Source organism: Morone saxatilis, unplaced genomic scaffold (genome assembly GCF_004916995.1).
Source record: "Morone saxatilis isolate NCDOM2014 unplaced genomic scaffold, NCSU_SB_2.0 Contig5, whole genome shotgun sequence".
Taxonomy (NCBI): Eukaryota; Metazoa; Chordata; class Actinopteri; family Moronidae; genus Morone; species Morone saxatilis.
The window spans coordinates 7,530,766-7,553,358 of record NW_023340095.1 but is presented as its reverse complement, the minus strand read 5'-3'; the positions used below and the strand labels follow the sequence as shown (position 1 = coordinate 7,553,358).

General features: G+C 41.1%; 1 protein-coding gene across 5 annotated transcripts in view; it reads left to right on the top strand.

Moving 5' to 3' along the window:
* Positions 1-22,593, top strand: part of myo1b (myosin IB) — a 58,179-nt gene that overhangs the window by 20,666 nt on the left and 14,920 nt on the right. For all 5 annotated transcript variants that reach the window (XM_035676393.1, XM_035676397.1, XM_035676394.1 and 2 more), the window contains exons 4-13: positions 6,039-6,133; positions 9,013-9,117; positions 10,485-10,531; positions 12,534-12,597; positions 14,645-14,743; positions 15,796-15,899; positions 17,453-17,600; positions 18,552-18,670; positions 19,248-19,334; positions 19,439-19,504. In XM_035676393.1, the coding sequence (XP_035532286.1) occupies positions 6,039-6,133; positions 9,013-9,117; positions 10,485-10,531; positions 12,534-12,597; positions 14,645-14,743; positions 15,796-15,899; positions 17,453-17,600; positions 18,552-18,670; positions 19,248-19,334; positions 19,439-19,504 (934 nt within the window). The remainder of the gene's footprint in view (positions 1-6,038; positions 6,134-9,012; positions 9,118-10,484; positions 10,532-12,533; positions 12,598-14,644; positions 14,744-15,795; positions 15,900-17,452; positions 17,601-18,551; positions 18,671-19,247; positions 19,335-19,438; positions 19,505-22,593) is intronic.

Sequence of the window (22,593 nt, the reverse complement as noted above, 5' to 3'; positions counted from 1 at the left end):
AAAGATAAACATCTCTGCCTTGTTGCAACATTTTTTCTCTTCTCATTCAAGATGTGAGACACAAAAGTTAGTACATCCCTACTATCAACCACAATATTTAATTGCCAACTGTTTTATTTTTGGTTTGGAAAAAGGACCCCATGGCGACTTTATTGCCTTCCACTTAAACTTCGGCGTGTGTGGCCTCCTCAATTTCCTGGTGTTTGGAGGAGAAGGTGTCACCCACCATTGTGGTGCCGATGTGGAACCAACATTATGGTCAGACCTACAATGACTCTGTCTGTTGTCTGAATGGGCTCAGTAGGTCACATGATCGCCCTGAGGCGTTTGCTTCTTTGATGACATGCCAAGTGATCTTGTGCTAAATTAGGCTTAACAGTTTATTTCTATGCAACCTTTTGTATGCGTGTGCGTATGTGTGCAGAGGATAACAGATCGCAGCATTCTTTTTATTTAAAAACAACACCTTATATTTTTATTTTTATTTTTATATATATATATGCAGCTGCATAATTTCTTTGCAGCTGCAGTATATATTACTGCTATCAGCAATGTGAAAGACCAAACATCCTCATCGTTAGTCCTTAGAATCAGGTCTTCTCTCTAGACTCCTTTTTTGTACCAAATTTGAACACTCAGTAAGAAATAGTCACAAGTATAGTACAGATTGTTTAACCAAAGGTCAGTCTGAAGAACTCTAATGCTGTGTCAAGATATGTTTTTCATTGCAAGGCCTCTGAGAGCCTCAAGTGACCAGAACACTGCCACAGTGGAAGGCTGAGAGCAGGATGAAGAGAGGAAGTCCGTCAACCTGACAGAGCTTGTGCTTTCTGGGCTATAAAAAGACATCTTGCTCCTCTGTTTCCATCATCCTGTCCGTGGCTGCGCACTTGTGGCTGTGTATTTATTTTTCTATATCTTTGAGCCAAAGGCACAAGGCCTTTGTCATTTATCAGTGTATACAATAACTTGAATCAGACAGTTTGGTCAACTCCTTTAAGCACTTTTTTAAACCTGATAACTGGTTTCATTTTAATATTCTGGGTTTACTTATGCTGCATGCTGATTCACATAAATCCGCTAAAAGAGGCTCAGAAGAGTCTTTGTTTGAGTTTTGCTTTGAGGATGTTTTGCTACCTTACTCAGCGTGCTTATTTCCTGCTTTTCCAAGGATCAGACAAACAACTTGAGTCTGTGTTTTCCCCTGCTGTGGAACACTAAATTGCTGTGCAGCAAAGTAAATTAAAGCCTTGGACCCCCTCGAAGTTTGATGTATGGGTGGGGGAGTATCAATGAGTAATTTAGCAGAGGTCTCACACAACCTCTACTGAGTGCTGAATAAATTAGAGATCTGTGGCAGTCGTACTTCACTCTGGGCTTTTAATTTGAAGAGTTAGATGTATTTTTTTATTGCACCTTGTAAGTTGCACATTGAGAGGCATCTTTTTGAATAGACGTTGAGTCAGATATTTGCTAGATTTTTGCCCTGTGTGCTGATCTTCTCCTAACCACCTGTTACAGCCACACATTGTCTTAACCAAAACACAGATGGGCCACATCTGTCATAACCCAGATCTTTTATCTGTGTGTATCTGCTCCCTGCCCACCCACACCAGCAGGTTCGCCAACAATCTCTGAATGCATGCCACTGTACTGAATTTATGCGTGTGTGTATAACTTATAACAGCCACCCACTCTTCCACCTGGTCTTAAAGCACCAGGAAAGAGTTGCTTCCTTGGCTGCTCCATCAACGCCAGGCGGATTTCCTGTGGCCTCTGGAGGAGCCAGATCACACTGAGATCACAGGCAACTGTACTGCCCACCCCCCATGCATACAAACACTTAATAGAAACATAGCTGGATTTAGCATCAAAGTACTGAACAGAGTTTACCCATCTTAGACCTGGAAAGTGAACAAAGTTGTCTTTTTATTTCTTTTTTTTTTTTTTAACGGACGATGTAAATGTGCGGCGTGTCAGAATGCCGAAGTGACTAATGATTATAGACTGATTATCAGTCTGGCCGATTTTGGATCCGATATAAAGCATTTTTACAATCAGTATTGTTTTTTTTTTTTTCAAATCTGATTGCCGATAAAATAAATTAATTCAAAAATGGGCCACTTTGGCTCTGATGTACCCTCCTCTCTCTGTCTTTGGGATTCTCACTCAATGTCCGGCCCACAGCTGATGATCTGATTGTTTACACATCTTGAGTAACAGACTAGCAATACTGGATGCTGCTATATCACAGACAGGGAAATGGAAATACAAGTAAAGGACCTCAAAATTGTCCTTAAGTACACTACTTGAGCAAATGTACTTAGTTACGCTCCACCATTTATTCAAAAATTTGACACCAAGATTTCAAATTTTTGGAAATGTATAATGTTATTGGTTCCCTTTTATTACTAACAATGGGTATCTGCATTGGTCCTGCCAAAACCATATAATTCGATCCCTAATGGCTAACAGCCTCTGAGAAAGATTATTATTGTTTGCAAAAGCCCTGTCATCTCCCAGTAGCTGGGTGGGCTACGCTCCAGCCCATACATTACAGCTTCATTAGCATCCACAAATCATGACTTTAAAGTGTACTGAATCTGCCCTCAAAGTACTCCACCCTTTTAAGATTCAGGTCACACACTGCAAGCCCATCATCTCCTCCTGTGCCCCAGTTACCAGAGGTTGGTAGTAAAAAGAACTGACTAGACTATTTTCTACTGCTTACCTCATGCCAGTGTGGCTTTGTGTTCACCGCTGCCACGTGCAAGCCCAAATTACAGCCTGCAGGCAGATGTGAAGGGGAGGTGCCAAGCAGCACTTATGATCCAAGGCCTTATCCCAGCCTAACCCCGCACACCCAGCTCTGCACACTGATCAGGGAGGCCTTTGGGATTTTGGTGCCTCACTCACTGCTTCCTCTGCCTTTGATGGTGACCTTGGTGCTTCATCATCATCATCATCATTTGATTTCCACATTTGTGAAGTGGTGCAGCCAGTTACTTTTCATACTGCTTTCATGTTCCTAATGATAGCACAGTGTTCTAGCCACAGGGGTGTACATTATTTTTAATTCGTTTTTCTTTCTTTTGTATGTTGGAATAAAAATACAGATTTAGTTTCTTGTGAGAAGTCAGTTGTGGCTTGGATTTGTTTTTTTCTTTTAAATGTTAAAGATTTAAACTTGTACATCATCTGCAATTTTGGGTGTGGCCCCGCGCTTCTGCTGACTTCTATTCATATTGTGATTATGTGATGGCCATTCATATTCATATGACTAGCTCTGTTTGTGTAGGGTAGTGGGGGGGGGGGGTACTGGGTGGGTGTCTGGCAAAGGACCTCCCACTCCTATTCTACATCCCTCACCTTCTTCTGGTACACTCCCCCCATTGGCCTCCTCTGGGGGCGAGATAATTGTGTGATGCTTTGCTCATTGTCAGGATCAGGTCAGGCAACAGGAGTGTTTTCACAAAGCAGACATCTGCTGCGCTGTGCTGCCCTTTTCAGCAGTGACATAATGTCCTGTGGCGAGTCTCATCCATACAAACGTGGTTGTGTACAGGAGAGGGAAGGGGTTGGGCTGTGATCCGGGATTGTGGGGGCTGGGATTTCTGAGTGGAAGGCTTGTGCTTGGCTTTGATGGACAGGGGGAGAAAAAAATTATTTGATACAACTGACACCAAAAATTTAACATTTAAGCTTCCCTCTAAAGTCTCTCTAGTGTTCAAAATCCCCACAGGGTTTAGTTTTAAGTAAGTTGACAAGCCGAATTAATTAACTACTGCAGGTAGGATTTTTTTATTATGAGAAATTTAGGAATGAGGAATTTAGTGTATCCCCCTCTCCTGAGGGCCTGTTGGTGGAGGGCCACACTGAGCCTGATGAGGGAGAGAACTGGCCGTGGGGCTGCATGGGCTCTGGTCCAAAATGATGTGTGATGGTGCAGAACCCTGAGCTCCATTAGCCAGCTTGAGCTTTAACTTTGTATTGTGGCCTGGAATGCATTCATCTGGCTGTCCATCTCTGGGCCCCCTCTCAGTCATGGCTTCTTACTAGCAATCAGCTACTTTTCAAATTGGAGGTCAGTGTTAGTTCAGTGTGTGATTATATGCTATAAGTTCTGCTCCTCACCGCACTGACTCCACTAATACATTCGTTGCTGCACCCCAAATTAGATTTAGACATTTTTAGGCATTAGCTGCTTTTTCCATGTCTTGGTGTATTTGTGGAAGTTGGACTAGATAATAATCAAATTCAAAATGATGATGCATAACTGTTCAGCATACAGCTTTAAATGCAGAACATCTCCCTTTAGAAATCCCTTTGAACCCTGTCTAACCAGTGCTTCAGCTGGTTGGCGCCACAATACATTTCCAAGTGCAGTTTGCTCGATTCTGACAGCATTGCTTCTACAAGTTTATGTAACCTCAGCAACCGTGTTCAGAATTCGATACCCCATTTCAGATCCAGCTATAAAGCCCATTGATAGTGCTGCTTGAAAACCTCTGTCAGCATCTGTAAATGTCAGACATTCCTTCGTGCATTCATGTCTAGTACACTTAGTGCATATAAATACTTGATTAATAGTATTAGTCAGACCTGGGAGACTTGGAGTGCCCCCACCCTCCAGGCAAAGCCCAAATTAGACACTGGGGAGAGACTATTTTGATGCATTCCTCTAAAATTACCTCAAGCTATATTTACCCTGTACTCAATGTGAAACATACGACTTAAAGATGTTGATCTTAGCTTGAGATTTAAAAAGCTGTTAGATTAGGCCCTTGATAATTTTGGAGCTAAGAACATGAAGTTCTATTTAGACTTAACCCACCTGTAGAGCTGGTAGGGATTCATCATCTTCTGCAAGGACACCTCAGCATGGCAGAACAATAGTTTAGCCTAGTTTCCCTCCTTTGGTGGTCTACGAGTACAGACGGACTCAAAAGATTCTACTTAAACCTTGCAGGGCTCATCGTGGAGGTCTTAGAGTACAGTCGAATCCACTCTACCTTCTCTTAGACTCACACAATCTTAGACTTGGCTGTGGAAAAAATTCCTGAGTAATGAATGCCAAAGTATGGGGGGGGACGGTAGGCGAAGAAAAGCTAATTTGCAGTCTTGTGCCCTGCTGGAGGAGAAAGTTAGAACACGGTTCTTGCAGCAATGCACACGACTGTTTTCATGCCAAATGGAAGCTGTAAAAAAAGCTGTTGTTGCAGCCTCACCCTTCAGTGTTTCTTCTTTGTGGGTGTATCACATTAAAATTACAGACCACTGTGCCTCACAAGATAAAAAGTTGTCATTGTAATATTGCCCTCACACCATCCACACCCTTCTCTCAAACCATCATAAAGGATTGTCTACATAGAACAAATAATATATTGTTCTGGAATTCAGTGGGGGTGAAACTGCAATAATCAGTCCTACTTTCCCATTGTATCACTGTCCTGGAATGTATGACAATAGGCTTCATTTTATAATAGGCATTCCTCTTTTATCATTCAATAATCCACAAGGGTTATTTCACATTCTCAGTGCATTATTCAAACACCTGCCAGAGTATAATTAAATAAGATTCAGTTCTAATCATGTTTTTTTTATAGAAACAGGAAAACTCCTGAAGTTATTATGTGATAATTAGTTTCCATGAGGAAAAAATTGGCTTTTAAGCGTGTAAATGTTCTTTGTTTGCGTTTCAGTGCAGGAGCTTTGGCAGCGTTTGTGTAGTAGTTATGTTTAGGAAAAGTAGTAGGAAATGGTCAGTGTTCCAACTATCAAAGCCATATCCCAAATGTGAGCCGGCCAGTGTAGCTAAATTAAGCTGCTGTGGCTGTCTTACAGATGCGACCTAATTTCCAATAAAGCCACATGCTATTGATTAGGATGGACGCCATGTGGCCTGGCACAGTAGCATGTCTCTCTAAATTATCTCTACATCACCCCCAAAATATCCTGGAAAATAACAATATCATGTAAGCTGAGGGTATGTACTTTTATAGTGAAGACTTATGACTTTGTGCTTTTTTGTCTTTCAGCTATGCTTTGGCAGATGAGGCCTACCGTTCACTGAGGGACCAGGACAAGGACCAGTGCATCCTTATCACAGGGGAGAGTGGGGCTGGGAAAACCGGTAAGTGGCCAAATGCTAACTATTTTCAACTCAACGTCTGTTCATTCCAGAGGAAATTTAACCCACGATGTCAGGCAATGTACTCTTTGGCCCAGCATCGACCTGTTTCAAATACACAATCACACACATTCATACAGATGTCCTTGGCAGAAACACACACCTTAAGGCTACCGATATTAGTAATGCATCTGTTCCCAGCATGAAAGATGAAAGGTTATTAATTTATGAGAAGCCAAGGCAAAATAAAACCCTTAAATGATCAAGAATAGAGTGAACAAGTTACCCAGTAGTTGGCCAATATTCCCTGGAGGGTTCAGTACCATCAGGCCGCCTTCTCTGTTCAGCTGTCCTTGTGTGTAGTGTTGAACAAAAGGTTACTCATGAAGTGTAGTCAAAACTAATTTCTTAAGGCCGCTGTAAGATGAGGGTTGTTATGTATAAAGTCACAGTGCAGATTTAGATCAGATCTAGCCTTTTTTTAAAAGGCAGCTTGGTGCCAGTGTTTTGAGAACATCATGTTGGTACATGAAGTGTCACAGCAACTGCCGACACTCCACTTACAGTCAACATTCACATTTCCCTGTTAAGAAACTGAAACGCTTGTGTCAGACTATGCGTTGGACTATAAATACTAAATGTAGCCTGCTGATGCTAGAGGCAGCTGTGTCTCTCGTCCTTTTATTTCTGTTAGTTTTTATAATCGTGAGGCCATGTTCTGGAGCAGTTTCACATACCTTACAGAAACCTAAGAGGAATGGAATTTCCTGGTCTTGGCAGTGCTGTGTCGCAGGTAAAAGCTGTACTAAGTTGGCATAGCACAAACTGCAAAAATCTAATCATAAATGATCTTTTTTGTACAGTAAAGACACAGACGCACATTCATACTGAAAATTGTAAATCTCGACCCTTGCACTTATTGACTCATTGATTCCAGTATTCCAGCTTTTATCAAATGCTTCTTTTTCTCTCTATAAGCATTTATAGTTCTGTAGTAGTGCCTAGACTTAATGTTGGTGGGGATCCCACTGTCTGCTGCAAACCCAGAAAATTGTAATGAACCACACTGGATTTGCCGACCTCAGTGTGGGAGTGATTTGTAATTACAATGTCCATTTGGTTCCAATTAAAACTGACCATGTGGCTTTAATCAAGCGGTGGGCAATATTGGAAAAATAATTCTATCAACATTAACTATCGCATAGGTTTGCACATCTACGTTCAGCCCACTGATGTGCCAGTATCTGCCGTGGCAACAAGTGTCGCCCAGTTCTCCTATCTATTCATAATGCTATGGGCCATAAGTTTTTTTTTTTTTTTTTTTTTTTTTTTAATTCAGCAATACATGTTTAAGACACGCATTGCCTGATATTAGGCACACAGCATTGTAGGTTAGACAATGTCACATGTAATGACTTCTATCACCAGCAGCTCAAATTTCATGTTTTGTACCATCATACACCACAGTGAAATGAAATAGGGCTACTGCCTCTGTTGCATGAGTAGTAACACAGACCCATTTGTGTATTACTGCACTGACGCCCTGTCATTTGCCTGTATTGATAGCATAATTTACCATTTTCATTGATGGTTTTGAACTATCAGTGCATTGATCTCTGGCTGGAGCTCAGATTTCACAACATAAACTTTCCCTGTAGCACTTTGGCAGCAAACATCAACAGCCATGAAGCCTCACAACCATTTCAACAAAAGCTGCTGTCAACACTCAGTGTATACGACTGTCAGTTATCCAGAATAACCGTAATAATTTCAATAGTCCAAAGCAGTGACAGACCCAGGACAAAGCGAAGGAAAGCACAGTACAGTTCAACAGATCATGTTTTGCCTGATGTTCTAGCCTTTATTTAGGCCCTCTCAACCTCTCATGGATATTAAAAACCCCACTCCAAGAGGCTGTTCAGCCAAGCCGAGGACATAAATTTGGATTTCGCTAATCTCATCGGCCCCCGAAGCTTTGTAGTGGAATAAGGCCATCGAAAATGTGCCTAACCCATCGATATGGGTCGCTGGCATTCATGTCTGGCTGGGGGTTGTCTTGCTGTGGCTTCTATAGGAGTTACAAACATTATTTATTATTATCGGATGCCAGCATAGCGCGCAGGAGACATAACATAGTCCTGTTCTCCGGAAGAGAGTTTATTTTGCTACCCCGAGAGATAAAAACGTGAAGATAAAAGCGGTGTATACCTTGTTACTCAGCAAAGCAGTGACTCTCGATCTTCCTCAACCTTCCCTAAATGTATGAGCATGTCTGGAGTTGTTTGTGTGCCAGGCTCATCAGCAGTCTGTACCAGCAACTACTGTCGAGCTCTTTTCTATCCCTCCTTGGCACTTCACACACATCATCAGTTCTGGGTCACTGTCATCTCACTGGACAGGAGAGATGATCTTGATGCCAGCAGTCATCCTACAAGGCATGTCACTTGCTTCAGACAGCACAAGATGCCCTTTTGATCCTGTGTTCAGTTTCTCAACCAGAAAATTATTTTTGGGAGCACACTTCACTCCGAGCACACTCTCTAAGTCTTTCAAATCAGCTTCAGTTCTAACATGAGAAGTGGATTTACAGGCAGGTTGTGGTTCCCAGAGAAGTTAATAATTTGAATGATGATAACATGATGCAATAATAGTCACCATCTACTTAAACAAAGTGGATCTCAAATATGAGGCCTCCTCCTCTGCTCTGTACCCCAGACTAATGAATGATCCCCACCCTGCCCTGATGGGTGTCAGGGGGGATGAGGTAAGGGGAATTTTATGGGGAATGGTGAGATGGGTGGGCACTTCGCACTTGTTCCTCAGTAATGTCTAGCAAAGGCTTCGACTTAACACTTATCTGTGTGTCTGTGTGTGTGTTCCAGAGGCCAGTAAGCTGGTGATGTCATATGTGGCAGCGGTGTGTGGGAAGGGCCACGAGGTGAATAAGGTCAAGGAACAGCTGCTGCAGTCCAATCCCGTGCTGGAGGGTGAGTGAGCACCATTCACACTCGAGCTGCCTCCCAGTTCAGGGGCTGGATCTTCTAAAGTTCACATTTGAAAAGCAGAATCCGTGATAAAAGGTTGACAACGCTGTCCCATTTCCAAGGCTAACCAAAATGCAGCTGAGAAAAGCAGCCTTCTTTTGCCAAAATTTGGGACAAATAAATGATGTGCAGCCAGCCACTTACCACGTCTAGTTGTTATTTTAATGGAGTTAATGATGCTCTATTTTGTAGTAAGCAACTACAAAAAACACAACTTTTAAGAAAATAAAAGGTAAGCCAATGACAAAAACATGGAAATTGTGCTGTCACAGACCAATAAACTGATCGGTAAAATAACTTTAGGGGTCCTATAAATACTGTGTAGCACACTTTTTATTTCCTCAGCTTCTCCACAGTACACCACACACACACACACATATTCATACTGTCTCATTCCCACAGCTCACTGCTGGCACAGGAACAGCTGTATTTTAATTGGGGGCAGCGGACAGGAAATGCCCATGAATGATGAAGCTGTATGCCCTGGTTGAGTCGCTGCAGAAACCCTGCACATCTGCAAGAGTTTAGCTTCTGCCGATCTAATTGCTGAAATGCTTTAAAAAAGAAAAAAAAAGGGGGGGAGCACATTTATCGTGCTACTCGTACTGTGATGCTTGCTCTCTGTGACTCTTCCGTTTCTTTGTCACCCTCTATTTCTTTTGATTTCTTGCTCCGATTCCCCATGCTTTCTTAATGGTAGACTTTAACACACGCTAATCAGCTGTTATCAGCAGTTAAGCACTTAAGCTAATAGCACTGTGATGCATGACATATTAATAGCATTTTAATGTAGAAATGTGAAGTGAATTGAGAGTAGTTGGAATTGGAAAAATGCTGTTGTAAAAGGCAAACTTATGCACATAGCCCAAAGCCTACATATGCATACATTATTGTAATTCATTTAATGTACTCACACACATAAAAATCATACTTTACAACACTGTTTGGACATCATGTTTATTATTGTTTATGAGCATTGCCACATATTGAAGCACTTTGACTTGAATGTGGTGTGACAGCAAGGTTCAGTCCTTTCTAAGCCTGGAAAGCCCCGGTTCTTTGCTTAATCCATGCAGAATTATGGGGATTCATCAGCACAAATGGCTTTAACATCCTGCCCTAATATGATTGACAGCTTGCTAGAGTGAGGCACAATGTTAAGGATCATTAATAATGTTTGGAATATTTGTAAACAAGCTCTGATTAGGTTTAATATATTGGCTATAACTTTTTACCCGATGACTTACCATAAATAATGCATTGGTTGCAATGATTTCATCATGTTTCATTATGATTTTCCTCCTTTTTAGCCTTTGGAAATGCCAAAACAGTGAGGAATGACAACTCTTCCAGATTTGTAAGTATCCCCTTCAGAACTGATTAACAGCTAGTGTGGTTTTAATGATATGATTGCTTTTCTAACGAGGCCTGATTTACTAAATATTATGCATGGCTTGGATGTTTCCATTCAGACTTCATTCAAGATAGTGCGTAATCAGACACTTTCATCTATGTTTTTCTCCTTTCCTTGAAAATAAGCCCCAGAGTGTTCAATTCCCTACTTTTGTGTCCTTCTCTAAATTTCTTTTAATTTCTTTACACAGTGGATTTCTCATTTGTTTGCTTGCGTCAGTCTGGCTCTGGCTAAATTGGACTGCAAGTAGAGTCCGCAATGTTATGGTAGTTCTACTGTTGCAAACGAAAACAGGGAATAACATCCTTTTGCGGGGAGCGTTCGTCACATGTGTGTTCTGCTATCTTTTCCATGTGAAGATATATATTGGATCTGTACTTACACCAGCCCACGCGCTCGGTCAGTTAAAGCAGCCCTTGCACACTTGATATATTGCATTCGTACATGTTAAATGGGCTTTGTAAATGCTCTCTCAATACAGCATACAGGACATGGCCTTTGATCTGCACTGCTGTTCATCAACTGCAGAGCGTGGCCAAATGCCAACGCAGACCAAGCACACTGACCTATCGTTTTTTTTTTTTCCTGCCCCCAAAAGAAGACACACGCTTGTATGGTTTGCGCCCTTTTTTTTTGCTTTGTTTTGTACTCATTTCTCAGAACACAACAGCGCTTGTTCATTAGTTGAGCTTCAGAAAGTTTGCTTTTATGATTAACTTTACAACTTTCTGTGGTTGTGAGAATGACTAAGCTGAAAAAATCGAATGCTTATCTGTATGGAAGACCGAGATGGCATCATAAAGATGATTCAGTGTCTGCACCTCTATTTGTTTAGACAGACACAAATCCAGAAAACAAATTATTTCCAGGCAGTATGAAAGGAGATGGGTGTGTTTTTGTTTTTCCCATGTGGGCATTCTCACACTTTCTGGCTCAGTAGTTTTCAAAGAGGCCCAATCCAGCAGCAGCAGCCTGTTTCAGTTACCTCCTTTATGACATGACGTTACAACAGATCGCTCCCTATCACTCTACTTACTTCTCTACATGTCCATTTTTGAATATTTAGCTGAGCTTATTTAGCTGCAAATTCAAAAAGTGACTATCTGAAGAACTTCCAGTACATCTAAAAGTCTAATTTCAACACACTGTCCAGGTGTAATACGATTAAAGGGGCTTTTTTTTGCTTTCGTTTTAATGGAAACTGGTCATACCAGCCAGTAGCGGCTAGCAGGCGAACTGCCAAAGTACTTCTCCACTCCCAATTTTAGCTTTCCTTTTCACACTATTAGTCAGTCATCCACCAACATTAGTACATACAAACACATGCCAGTGCTTGGACTTGCAGTTGTAACAGGGAGTATTATAGAGGATTATGGTCCTGATCTGTTTTATATTTAGGCAACCTTGGCATAAACCTCTAGACAAGGACCTCAGGCCTCCCCAATAGATACCAGTCCATCAGAGCTCCATCAGTTTATCAGAGACTTATAAATCAAACTGTCACATAATTTTGCTGAGTGCAGCGGACTTATTGAGTTTGGCTGGAGCCCACTAACCAGTAGAGCTGGGCCTGTTCTGAGGACATGTCTGCTATTAATACAGAGGGCGGGAGGGGAATCAAACACACAGGACTCTATGTTCTAATTTCCAAGTTACAGACAGAAGGAGAAAGGGGGGGTGGCTGAAATGGTTTGTTTTAGTCTTCCATTAGAAAGAACTTGGCAGGGAGGGGCGTGGGGGCTTTCCCTCACGGAGGCCAGTTATTTCATAGTAGTTTATGATTGGAAGCTGCTGCTGTAATTTTAACTCGAATGGGTTTGTGCAAAGAGCCTCACTGAACTGCATTGTACTCATGAGCTGGGTTTTGGGCCCAGCTCACAGTGAACACTGTTTATTAACATGATATGAGTTCAGTTTTAACTGTTTGTATGTCACTGTTCCACAGGGAAAGTACATGGACATTGAGTTCGACTTCAAAGGAGATCCTCTGGGTGGAGTCATCAGCAACTGTGAGTTATATTGAGATAAAAAAGGCCCTTTAAAATTAAAAATGTATGTAAATGTTTATGCAGAATTACACGCATCATGTTTCCTTAATCTTTATCATATAAGTCACATGCCTTTCTTCTTCTTCATGTCCTTATCAACCTGACACTGATTGCTTTTTCTCCCCGTAACACAATTAAAAACTTCAATTAAACATACAAGTATCTGCTTTTTATCTTCAAGAGCAGTTTAAGAGGCTGCTCAATTGATTTATTTTTATTGTTGAGGTGCAGTTGTGCATTTTATAAACTGGTTTCAGTTCAGCAATATCAATCTCATTTCCAGACTGAACAAAGCACACCCCTCCACTCCCTGACTCTGACTGACACAGCTCTTTTTTTCCCCCCAATTTTTTTTTTTTTTTCTTGCCTCTGTTCACATTGTTTTGTCTGCGCTGACTTCTCCACCAGAGGTCACAGAAACAAAGAGAGGAGCTGATGGCCCGAGACACAAATAAACCTCTGTCTGTGGGCTCAAGTTAGTCTAACACAAGGCACGGTCTGTGAAGAAGAGCCACTGACATGTGACTGCTCCAGACAGAGCTGGCCGGCTGGCTAGACAGATTGGATGAGGATGTTCTTGCAGGGAAAGCCTGGATGGATTTCTCTTCACCTCTCAGCTCATTATTTCCCCCCTAATTGTACACCCTTCAAGCCCTCAGTGATGCCTACAACTGAGATCAGATAGCTGTCTGTTTTTGAAAAGTCAACTCTCAGTAGCTTTGGTAATGATAGAGTGGCAAGAAGTTTTTTTGGCAGCCAAACTGCCAGAGCCTTCCATCATAACATAACAGGATATTGTTCCAACATTGCTGCTTTAATGTGTGTTTGTTTATCTCAGGGAAAGGGAACATTATGAACAAAGCATGCAATAAATGCTGTTCAGGATGCTTTACCGCAGAAAATGTGCCATGGCTCTAAAAAGCAACGACGAGATAAACGGTTTGGCTGGACACGACATTAAAGCTCACTTCAGTCCCCTTTTAGGATGAGAAGAATCAGAGACTATACAAAAAAGTAAAAAGAAACTGGAGCAAATATATATAAAAAATATATATTTATATTTACCTGCATCGTTGATCGCAGCTGTGTATTTCTGCCAGCCAGCCATCCATGGATGTTTGTATTATTGATTGTGCTGGCTCTTATAGAGTCACTTATGTGATTCATGGCCAGTGGGTGCCACAGATTCACAATTCAGCCTGATCCACCGCTGACTCCAACAACCCCCAGGTCTGTGTGTAGGGCTTGCAGTGTATCCAAAGATGCAGTGCAAAGTGGCACTTCTGTCCTCTCAGCACCCACAGACTGGTGAGTCAGAGTTTGTGAAGTCTACAAGATTTACAAAGCCAGGAGTAGTTTTTTTTTTTTTTTCTTCTTCTTTGGCTTGAAATTTGATCGTAGCTAAAATGGCAGTTCATGTGGATATTTTGTTTTTTTCTTCCTAAAATGTCAACTTCAGTATAATATAAACTCTTAAGACTCCTAAAATAAGATGTTTTGTAAGCAGACAAACTGAATGCTATTATTCAGCCAGACTGGCCGGTGGAGAGGATCTCAAGCCGCCTCAGATGCTGAGCTTTGCAGTTGGTCTTTAATTAAATCATACTCAGTCTAATGCGGTGAGCAGATGATGGGTCCCCTTTTAATCAGGTACTGTTGCACTTGGTCGGTAGCCCAGAAGAAAGGGCTGACGTTTGATATCCTTGCATGGTTTATTCCTTGTACACTTCCTGTAGTGTGTGTGTGTGTGTGTGTGTGTACAAATAATTACCAATAATCAACTCAGTCACCTTGACAACCTAGAAAACATACAGTAGTATGAACCTCTGAGCTCCATACAGCTGTTGGGCTTCCTTAATACTTGCTACAGGAGGTCAGCCCCATATTTCCTACTCAAGGACACCTTAGTGAATCACTACAGAAACACTTCCTGCGAAGACTATTGTTAGGAAATGACTTTTTGTCCTCATATGTCATTGTTTCCTTTTGTTGTCCTTTACTCTTTTAGATCTGCTGGAGAAGTCACGTGTGGTGAAACAGCCAAGAGGAGAGAGGAACTTCCACGTCTTTTATCAGCTCTTGTCTGGAGCCTCCGATGACACACTCAGTAAGTTGTAAAAAGGCTGGAAATGGGAGCATCAATGTAAGTGTAGATCTATAGAGTAAAGGGCCCCTGGATCTGAGAGAAATGGCAGTTTGTAACACTTCCATACCACCCTTCTCAGCCAAAACCACCAACTGGGGTAGCAATATGTTTAGCCTACTTGTCTGATTCATTACATCCTGTGAGCAGGGATGTGTATATTCCATGACTAAAAATTATTTCAAACGTAAGAGTGGCTGGCAAGCAGTCTTGTTCAGAGGAAACTAAGACTCGCCATTGATGGGGATGGCTGGGATGGTTAACATGAGCATGGAGTTTGTGTTCCCATATTTTAGGATTTAGATTTTTGACCTCTTCTTAACTGTCACCTGGAAGCACCAGCATGCCATTTCTTTTGTTAAGATTTAGCATGAATATTTCCCAGCAGGCCTGCAGCTGCACAGACACATGGCTGAAGCATTAATGACCCAATCTTCCTGCCTAACAAACAGTGCAGAGAACAAAGAGTAGCCGTGAAACCTGTTCCCCCTATTTGCTTTTCTGTGGAAGGAGGGCATTGTTTTATGTCCTGAACACAGGAGAACAATGTAATGGTCGCTGACTCTAGTGCACACACATCAGAGGGGCTTGATTCAGCTGTAGCTAATGCGACCACTAATGAAATCCGACACATGCACCCACGAGAGGAATAGATTTCTTTGCTACTAGATAGGGGGGCTTTTAAGAGGGCCATTTGATCTCCCAGAATAATGTTCACAGCAGTAAAAGCCCGTGTAGAAATTATGTTTGGAGTGACACAGGCCTGAAGGTTGGACAAATTTGTATTAAGGTCTCGGTGTTGCACATTTTAACCTTTGCACCTTCAAGGGATTCTTTTTCTAGATGTTCTTTGAAGAATGCAGCTTTTTTTAATTTTTTTTATCAGGCACCTCCAGCTGTGAGTGTGTAGTTGCGTGACTTCCATTTAATGTAAATGAGGCTTAAATTGCCTGTATCCAACGTAATTTAAACAAATATATAGTTTAAATAGCAACCACATGGTTTGTGTTTCACAGAGAAGCTGAAGCTGGAGCGGGACTTCAGCAAGTACAACTACCTGAGCCTGGACTCTGCTGCAGTCAATGGGCTGGATGATGCGGCCAACTTCAGGACAGTCAGAGTGAGTAGCGCACACACACGTGTCTGAATAATATTACACTTTACCTTCATTTTGAACTGGTTGAAATGATGTTATTTTTCTAGAAAATGTATATTACATTTTTTTTTTTTTAAAACAAGTGAACTGAAACAAAAACCACACTAAAGAAAAACACGCACTCATCACAAACAGCGCCACGTTCCAGTAGCGTTCAGCACCGACTATCCTTTGTTGCATCATGCCAAAGTAATCTAAATGCTGTACAGAGGGCAGAGGCAGTCTGATTTCGCCTTATCTCTTGGATATAACAAAACTAACAGAGTGCAGATGATAAAAGTCAGTCTTCTGGATTGTGAAAGCCCTCCACACCAGACTCTCTCCCGCCTGTTGCATAACCAGATGAACTTTGAAGCGAAACCGAACTTGAAAGTTGACTAAAACCTGAACTACTAAGGTTTGCATTTATTCAACCCAGAAAAATCGGTTCAGCTTGTAACAGCACAGTGGCAGCAGCATTTCTTTGGAGAAGCCCGGTCCTTCCTTTTGTTTAAATAAGTTTGTGTACATTCATGCAAGATCTTGTCTGCGTGTTGTCTGCCACTGCTTCTTATCCTGTACATAATGTTATGTCTACAGCACACAGACTATTTCTACAGCGCTCAGTTGTTATCAGTTCTGTTCCAGCATGCACTACTCAGCTACTGTAAAAGCCTTTGCAGTCTGCTATGTCACATCATACTTGACTTGTTTCCTTGCATTTCACATCCTGCTTCTCATCACCTCTCACATTGAATTTTCACAGTATTCCCCATACAGCTGCATTTCACCACCGGAAACACAAGAGGACATTCCCTCTAAACAATGAGTCCCCCCACGTGGCCTTGTCTGTCATAAAGCCAAAAACAGCCACACTTTCTTCCCTTCATTTAGTTAAATGTTTAGTTTTAGAATGTATGACTTGGTTTGATTTCAATAAATCTGAAATTACTTCAGTACCACAGCAAACATGATTCTGTTCAAGATGTGTTCAACTGGGTGTTTTGCAGTTTATAAAGGTAAATCGAGTTGATGTGTTTTGAGGACTTTTGCTTGTCTCCTTTTTTCTTGGCAAACGTGAATTTGTAAATCAAATACGCTCTTACTTTTAACACGGAGTCCCTCAAAATAGAGATGTCAGTCTGAAAAGACTGTTCTCTTGAGTTAAAGTTTTAAAAGACATGGTAATCTGGTTGACACAGCTTACTGCGTTGTTCAATATTTCAATCTCAAATGTATTATTAAGCTTTTCCTGTGTGCATGAATACAACTCTGATTGGTGATGTCTATATTTGTGCTTGCTGACATTTGTATTCAACGTGCATAGCCTTGTTTGTGAAATTCACTATCATGACAACACCAGTTACAGTGCTGACAGGCTGCAATAGTAACATCTTCTTACTGAACTGGTTTGTTTGCACAACCATGGACATCACATTACAATGAATTTATGGCTTAGCTCCCTTTTGCAACCCTGTCTCCATGTTTGATCTGAAATGGAAATTAATATGTGACTTATTCCTGTTTGTCCCTCCCAGAATGCCATGCAGATCGTGGGCTTCATGGAGGACGAGGTGCAGTCGGTGCTGGAGCTGGTGGCGGCCGTGCTGAAGCTCGGCAACATAGAGTTCAAGCCAGAGTCGCGCTGCAACGGCACAGACGAGAGCCGCATTAAAGACAAAAATGGTCGGTGTGATAGATGAGACCTTTTTATAACTCATTCCACTTTAATTTGGATGATGTAGTTGTGAACACCTGAGCCACCTGGCTGTTTAGTTATAATTGGATAAATATCAGACGAGCTGAATAATTGTGTTCATTTGATCCGATTTTTAATTCTGCTAATTTCTTGTGAATATTTTTAACCCACAATTGGCCTGATGTTGAGCCACTGCCCCCTATTGGCGGCTTTGATCTCTTCAGCAGTCGCCCTCACCAAATACATATTTGTGTTTTATGATTTGCGTGGCAAAAGCTCTTTGTGTTATTACTCACAGCTGTTCTCTGTAGGCAAGTATTGCATTTACATATTTCCCTCCATGGCCGTGGCATGATCTATCTTAGTGCCACTTTTGCTGAGAAAACGCACATCTTTTATTCATATGCATCACTGGCTTGTTGCGATCATATTGCAACACGTTGCTTGTGTCTTATGCGCCCATTTTTCAAGGTTACATCTTCCATTTCTATCAGTGTGATACTGATTTCATATTCCATAAAGTCCATAGATATTAACACATAAGGTGAATGTTTGGCTTTAACTTTTAAAGCGATCATATACTTTATTAAAATTAATTGAGATAAAAAAGAAATTATTATTTGATGTTGTGATGTTTTTCAGCATATGATAACAAGAGGTTTGAAATTACAATAGAGTAACTGTAAAGCATCAAAGTGTCCCAACAATGTTTTCCATCAGTGGAATATACAGCTGGGGTTGTAGATCTTCAAAAACAAACACACATTGCCATCTTCTTTGATGATCTTTTATCATTGTCACTTACTTGATCTACCAGCTTTATGTTCTCTGCAACAAAAGATATAAAATAAGAATAATGATCAGAGGGTTTTGATTTATATCTTTTGATCCTGCAGAAGTGGTTTGTTTACTGTCAGTGTTTTTGTACATGTTTGCAGATTTGAAGGAGATGTGTGAGCTGCTGGGGATCGAACAGTCCGTGTTGGAAAGAGCGTTCAGCTACCGCACAGTGGAGGCTAAGATGGAGAAAGTGTCCACTACCCTGAATGTGGCCCAGGTCAGAGTTTGATCGCTTAACTCGCTTAATCTGTCCTGCACCAGTTAAATACCAATGCATATCTGTCCTAGTTGTTATTGACATTAACACACGCGCACATGCACACACTCTCGCAGTGCATAAAAAGATAAAGGGCCATTTCTTCCCCCTGACTTGTTCCTCTGGCTGCCGACTCTCATCCGTCTCCATGCTAAATGAAAACCTCTCCATTATAGATAAGCTGAACTCCTCCTGGAAATTCAAATGTAGGTCATATTTTAGGGGGTTAGTGAGTTCACTTAGACTGTTCATGTAACGTGGATGCTGCAAACATGGGCCCTCTGTGAAGAGAGAGAATTAAACTGGCCTCAGAAGAATAATGTTGGCCTGTGTTAGTGTTGTCCTTGAATCTTTTTAGCTAAAGTTTTGATGATTCAGTGTACGTTTGTACAAGCACAGGTTGTTTTTCTGTTCGTACATTTTTCACATGTTGGAAATTCAAGTATTAGCTTTCGGGATTTCTTCAAAGATGGATATTTTGGGTGTACAGAGATGTAGTGAAAATGGACTCGTGTACCAGTGTTGTGTTTATTCACAGGCCTACTATGCCCGAGACGCCCTTGCCAAAAATCTCTACAGTCGTCTGTTTAGCTGGCTAGTTACAAGGATCAATGAAAGCATTAAAGTAAGTAATGTACCAGATTATATTTTATTGTTTTTTCAGTTGATTTAACCAGTACATCGCTGTCATAATGTGTTTTTGATATTGACAATATTGTCTCCCCGCAGGCACAAGCTAAAACTCGCCACAAGGTCATGGGTGTGCTCGACATCTATGGGTTTGAGATATTTGAGGTAAGAAAAATGGCAGATCAAACCCACTCTCCTCTTTCTGTTTAGCCACAAGGTCAGAATCTGACCACCCAAACATTTTATTACATTTTAAAAGGATTTGGCCCAAGGCTGTTTTACGTGCGTGTTTTGGTACCTGCGAGGAGCTTATCAACAGTGACTTAGGGCTGATAAAACCACATTCAGTTCAGATTAGTTCAGCTTTATTCCTCCCTGGGGTGAAATTGTTTTTTTGATGTGATTTCAACACTTAAATTGGCATTTCACAGGAGAAAAATGGCCACAACGTTAAGGAACTGCTCAACACACAGGAAATGCACATCATATTCATGTTATGGCTACCCTGTCAAAGATATTGCACAGTAAACAGAATGTCTTTGATACCTCAGCAATATTACATAGTGCAGCACCAGTAGGGATTGCATTTTTTCCATTATGTTAATAACATAGTCGACCAGCCATTTGGCCACGAAGGTGCATGTAAATTAGTATGTGCATGCTAACACATGCGAGACGGAGTTTCAGTGCACTGTATATGGAGATTAAATAAATGTCCTTGCCTTGTTGCTTGATGCCTTCAGTCACACCACCCCCAAATGTTTATGTTTTCATAATCCTTGCTTGTTCATCCCACTCACTCTCAAGTCCTTCCTCTCCTCTGACTGTTGTGTTGTGTCTGGGTCACCAGGATGGAGTAAGTAACACCTGCACCGGCCTGTTTGCTGTGCCAGTGTGCATGCCGTGATCTAAACTCTTTCCAACTTAATTCAGCTCCTCATTAAAGACAATTCAGAGCTCTCGGTGTGCAGCACAGCCGCTCGGCTGAAAAGATGCTAAAGGAACCTTTGCATCGTTAGAATGAAGAATGGCATAACACTCAGTTGCCAGTTTATTCGATACAGCTAGCTCAAACTAATGTAGTTTAATACACCATCCCTGCAATAAACCTTACATTCATAATGGTTACTGTATAATGTTCAGCTTTTAGAGAGGCGTTGATTCAAGTTGTGTGGTCATTTTGGAGGCTGTAGTTTTATGCCTTTATACTAAAATGCATTTTTATATTGTATCTCCCCCCCCCCCATTTTTATTAACAGTACTTGTTGTTGACTCCTACTGTTAGAAGGAGTGATTTATCGCAGGGTTGTTGTATGAGGCTGCATTACTTTAAGCTAGGTGTACCTAATAAACTGGAGTGTGTTGCTGCTGTGTTGAATGTCTGTGTTTTCTGGTTATAAAATACATTAGTTTAAAGAAATAGTTGACTATTTTGGGACTTGCGCTTAGTCCCTTTCTTTCTAAGACTTAGATGGGATGATTGATACCGCTCTCTCTTGTCTGTATGATAAATATGAAGCTACAGCTTAGCTTAGCATGAAGAGTGGAAACGTGTAGAAACAGCTGCTAGCACATGAAATGGTCTCCCACATAACCTCCCTGTGAAGCCACGGTGTGACGTTTTCACACGTAGGTTTTTATCATTTAACAGCTTTAGAGGCCTTCGTAACCTTTGGACAGAGTCATGCTAGCTGTTTGTTCTTGCTTCCAGTTTTGTATGCTAAGCTAAGCTAACAGTCTCCTAAGTGTAGCTTCATGACATCTACAATGATCGAACTCTTAAAGAAAGCAAATAACCCAAAATGTTGAATATTCCTTTAACAAATACAGATTAAGCTGATGCTTTGAGATGTTTTGGTAGTCTAGTGGTAATTTAACAAGCTAAATATATGTTAAATTAATAATGAGAGTAGTACAGGTTTAAGTTATAATGACAAGATGGCAATTTTACTGCCATAATATTCAGGAAAGATTTGGAAAAAATGTGTAGAAATGCCAATGCTCCACTGAACTTCAGTTACGTATAATATTAAACAAGGACTTTCCTTTACCTTAGGGCAAGTGAATCAACACCTCTTGAGCGAGGGGGCCATTAACTTCAAACATAGTTTTTAGATGGTTACTTCCTCAAGCTGCTATATACCACTTTTCATAAAACAGCACAGTTGCAGCTGAAATAATTTACAGTTACAGTACAACTGTGCTACATTTCAGTCTGGTGTCTGCTGCCACTTGGGCATAGACATGCTATTGAGTGAGTGTGTGTGTGTGTGTGTGTGTGTGTGTATAAGTGTTTGTTAGGGGTGAAGACGACCTTTTGGTTTCTCAGTATAAGGAAATTAAGTTTTAAGATTAATAACTGATCCCCTTATGGCTGTTTGTTCTGTTTCCTGGTCACTGAGAAACCTTGCCGCTTCCTTCGCTCTGAGCTCTTAGACTAAACATGCTACTCTAACCACTGTTGTGTCCTTAGCAAATTAATGTTAACCTAACCCAGCACACAATAAGGCCATCTGCCAAGAAGCATGACTCAACGCTCACAGGTCATAATTGACAACCATAATAATTGAGAAATGCAAGGAGTAAAAATGGTTGCAGCTTTTGATATATGTTTAATGTTTAATGAAATCATGGTTTACGGGTTCTGATAAGAGTATTATCATATGGTACACCAGAAGGATTTAGTGGTATCAGTTGTCCACCCTCCAGATTGAAGTGTTTGCTCAGTGATGGTTGTTAAAGTTATGAGGTAGGAAATTGTCGAGCAGAAGAAGTGAGCTGCAGGTTATAGTTCGTTCAAGGTGATTATTACCTGTATCGTAGCAGATGTATGACCCCCCCCCCCTTTTTTTAAAGCCTACTCCCCAAAGCTCAAAAAAGTTTTATGTGTACGCTGCCAGATGAGATCATTTTAAGTAGTCAGAAGTAAGGTTTGCAGGTTTTGAAAATGTTTTTTTGTTGACTAATTGCATAGCTGTGGATGTTGTCCTCAGATTAAATTTAACTCCTGCTCCAGATCTGACACTAAATGTAAATTCCAGAGAAGATCAAGCAAAATGTGTCTAAACAATAGTATAAGCTCTCCTCATCAGTACACATTGGTACGACCATCCTGTTTAATAAAACACTGCAGGAAATTGATGGAAATGGCGAAAGAGATGACTATTCTTATGAATGTTTACAGATAAGAAAAAAGGCAGTTGGAGCTTTAATGATATTTGAGAATGGGGCAGGAAAGGTCAGTGTGAGGAACA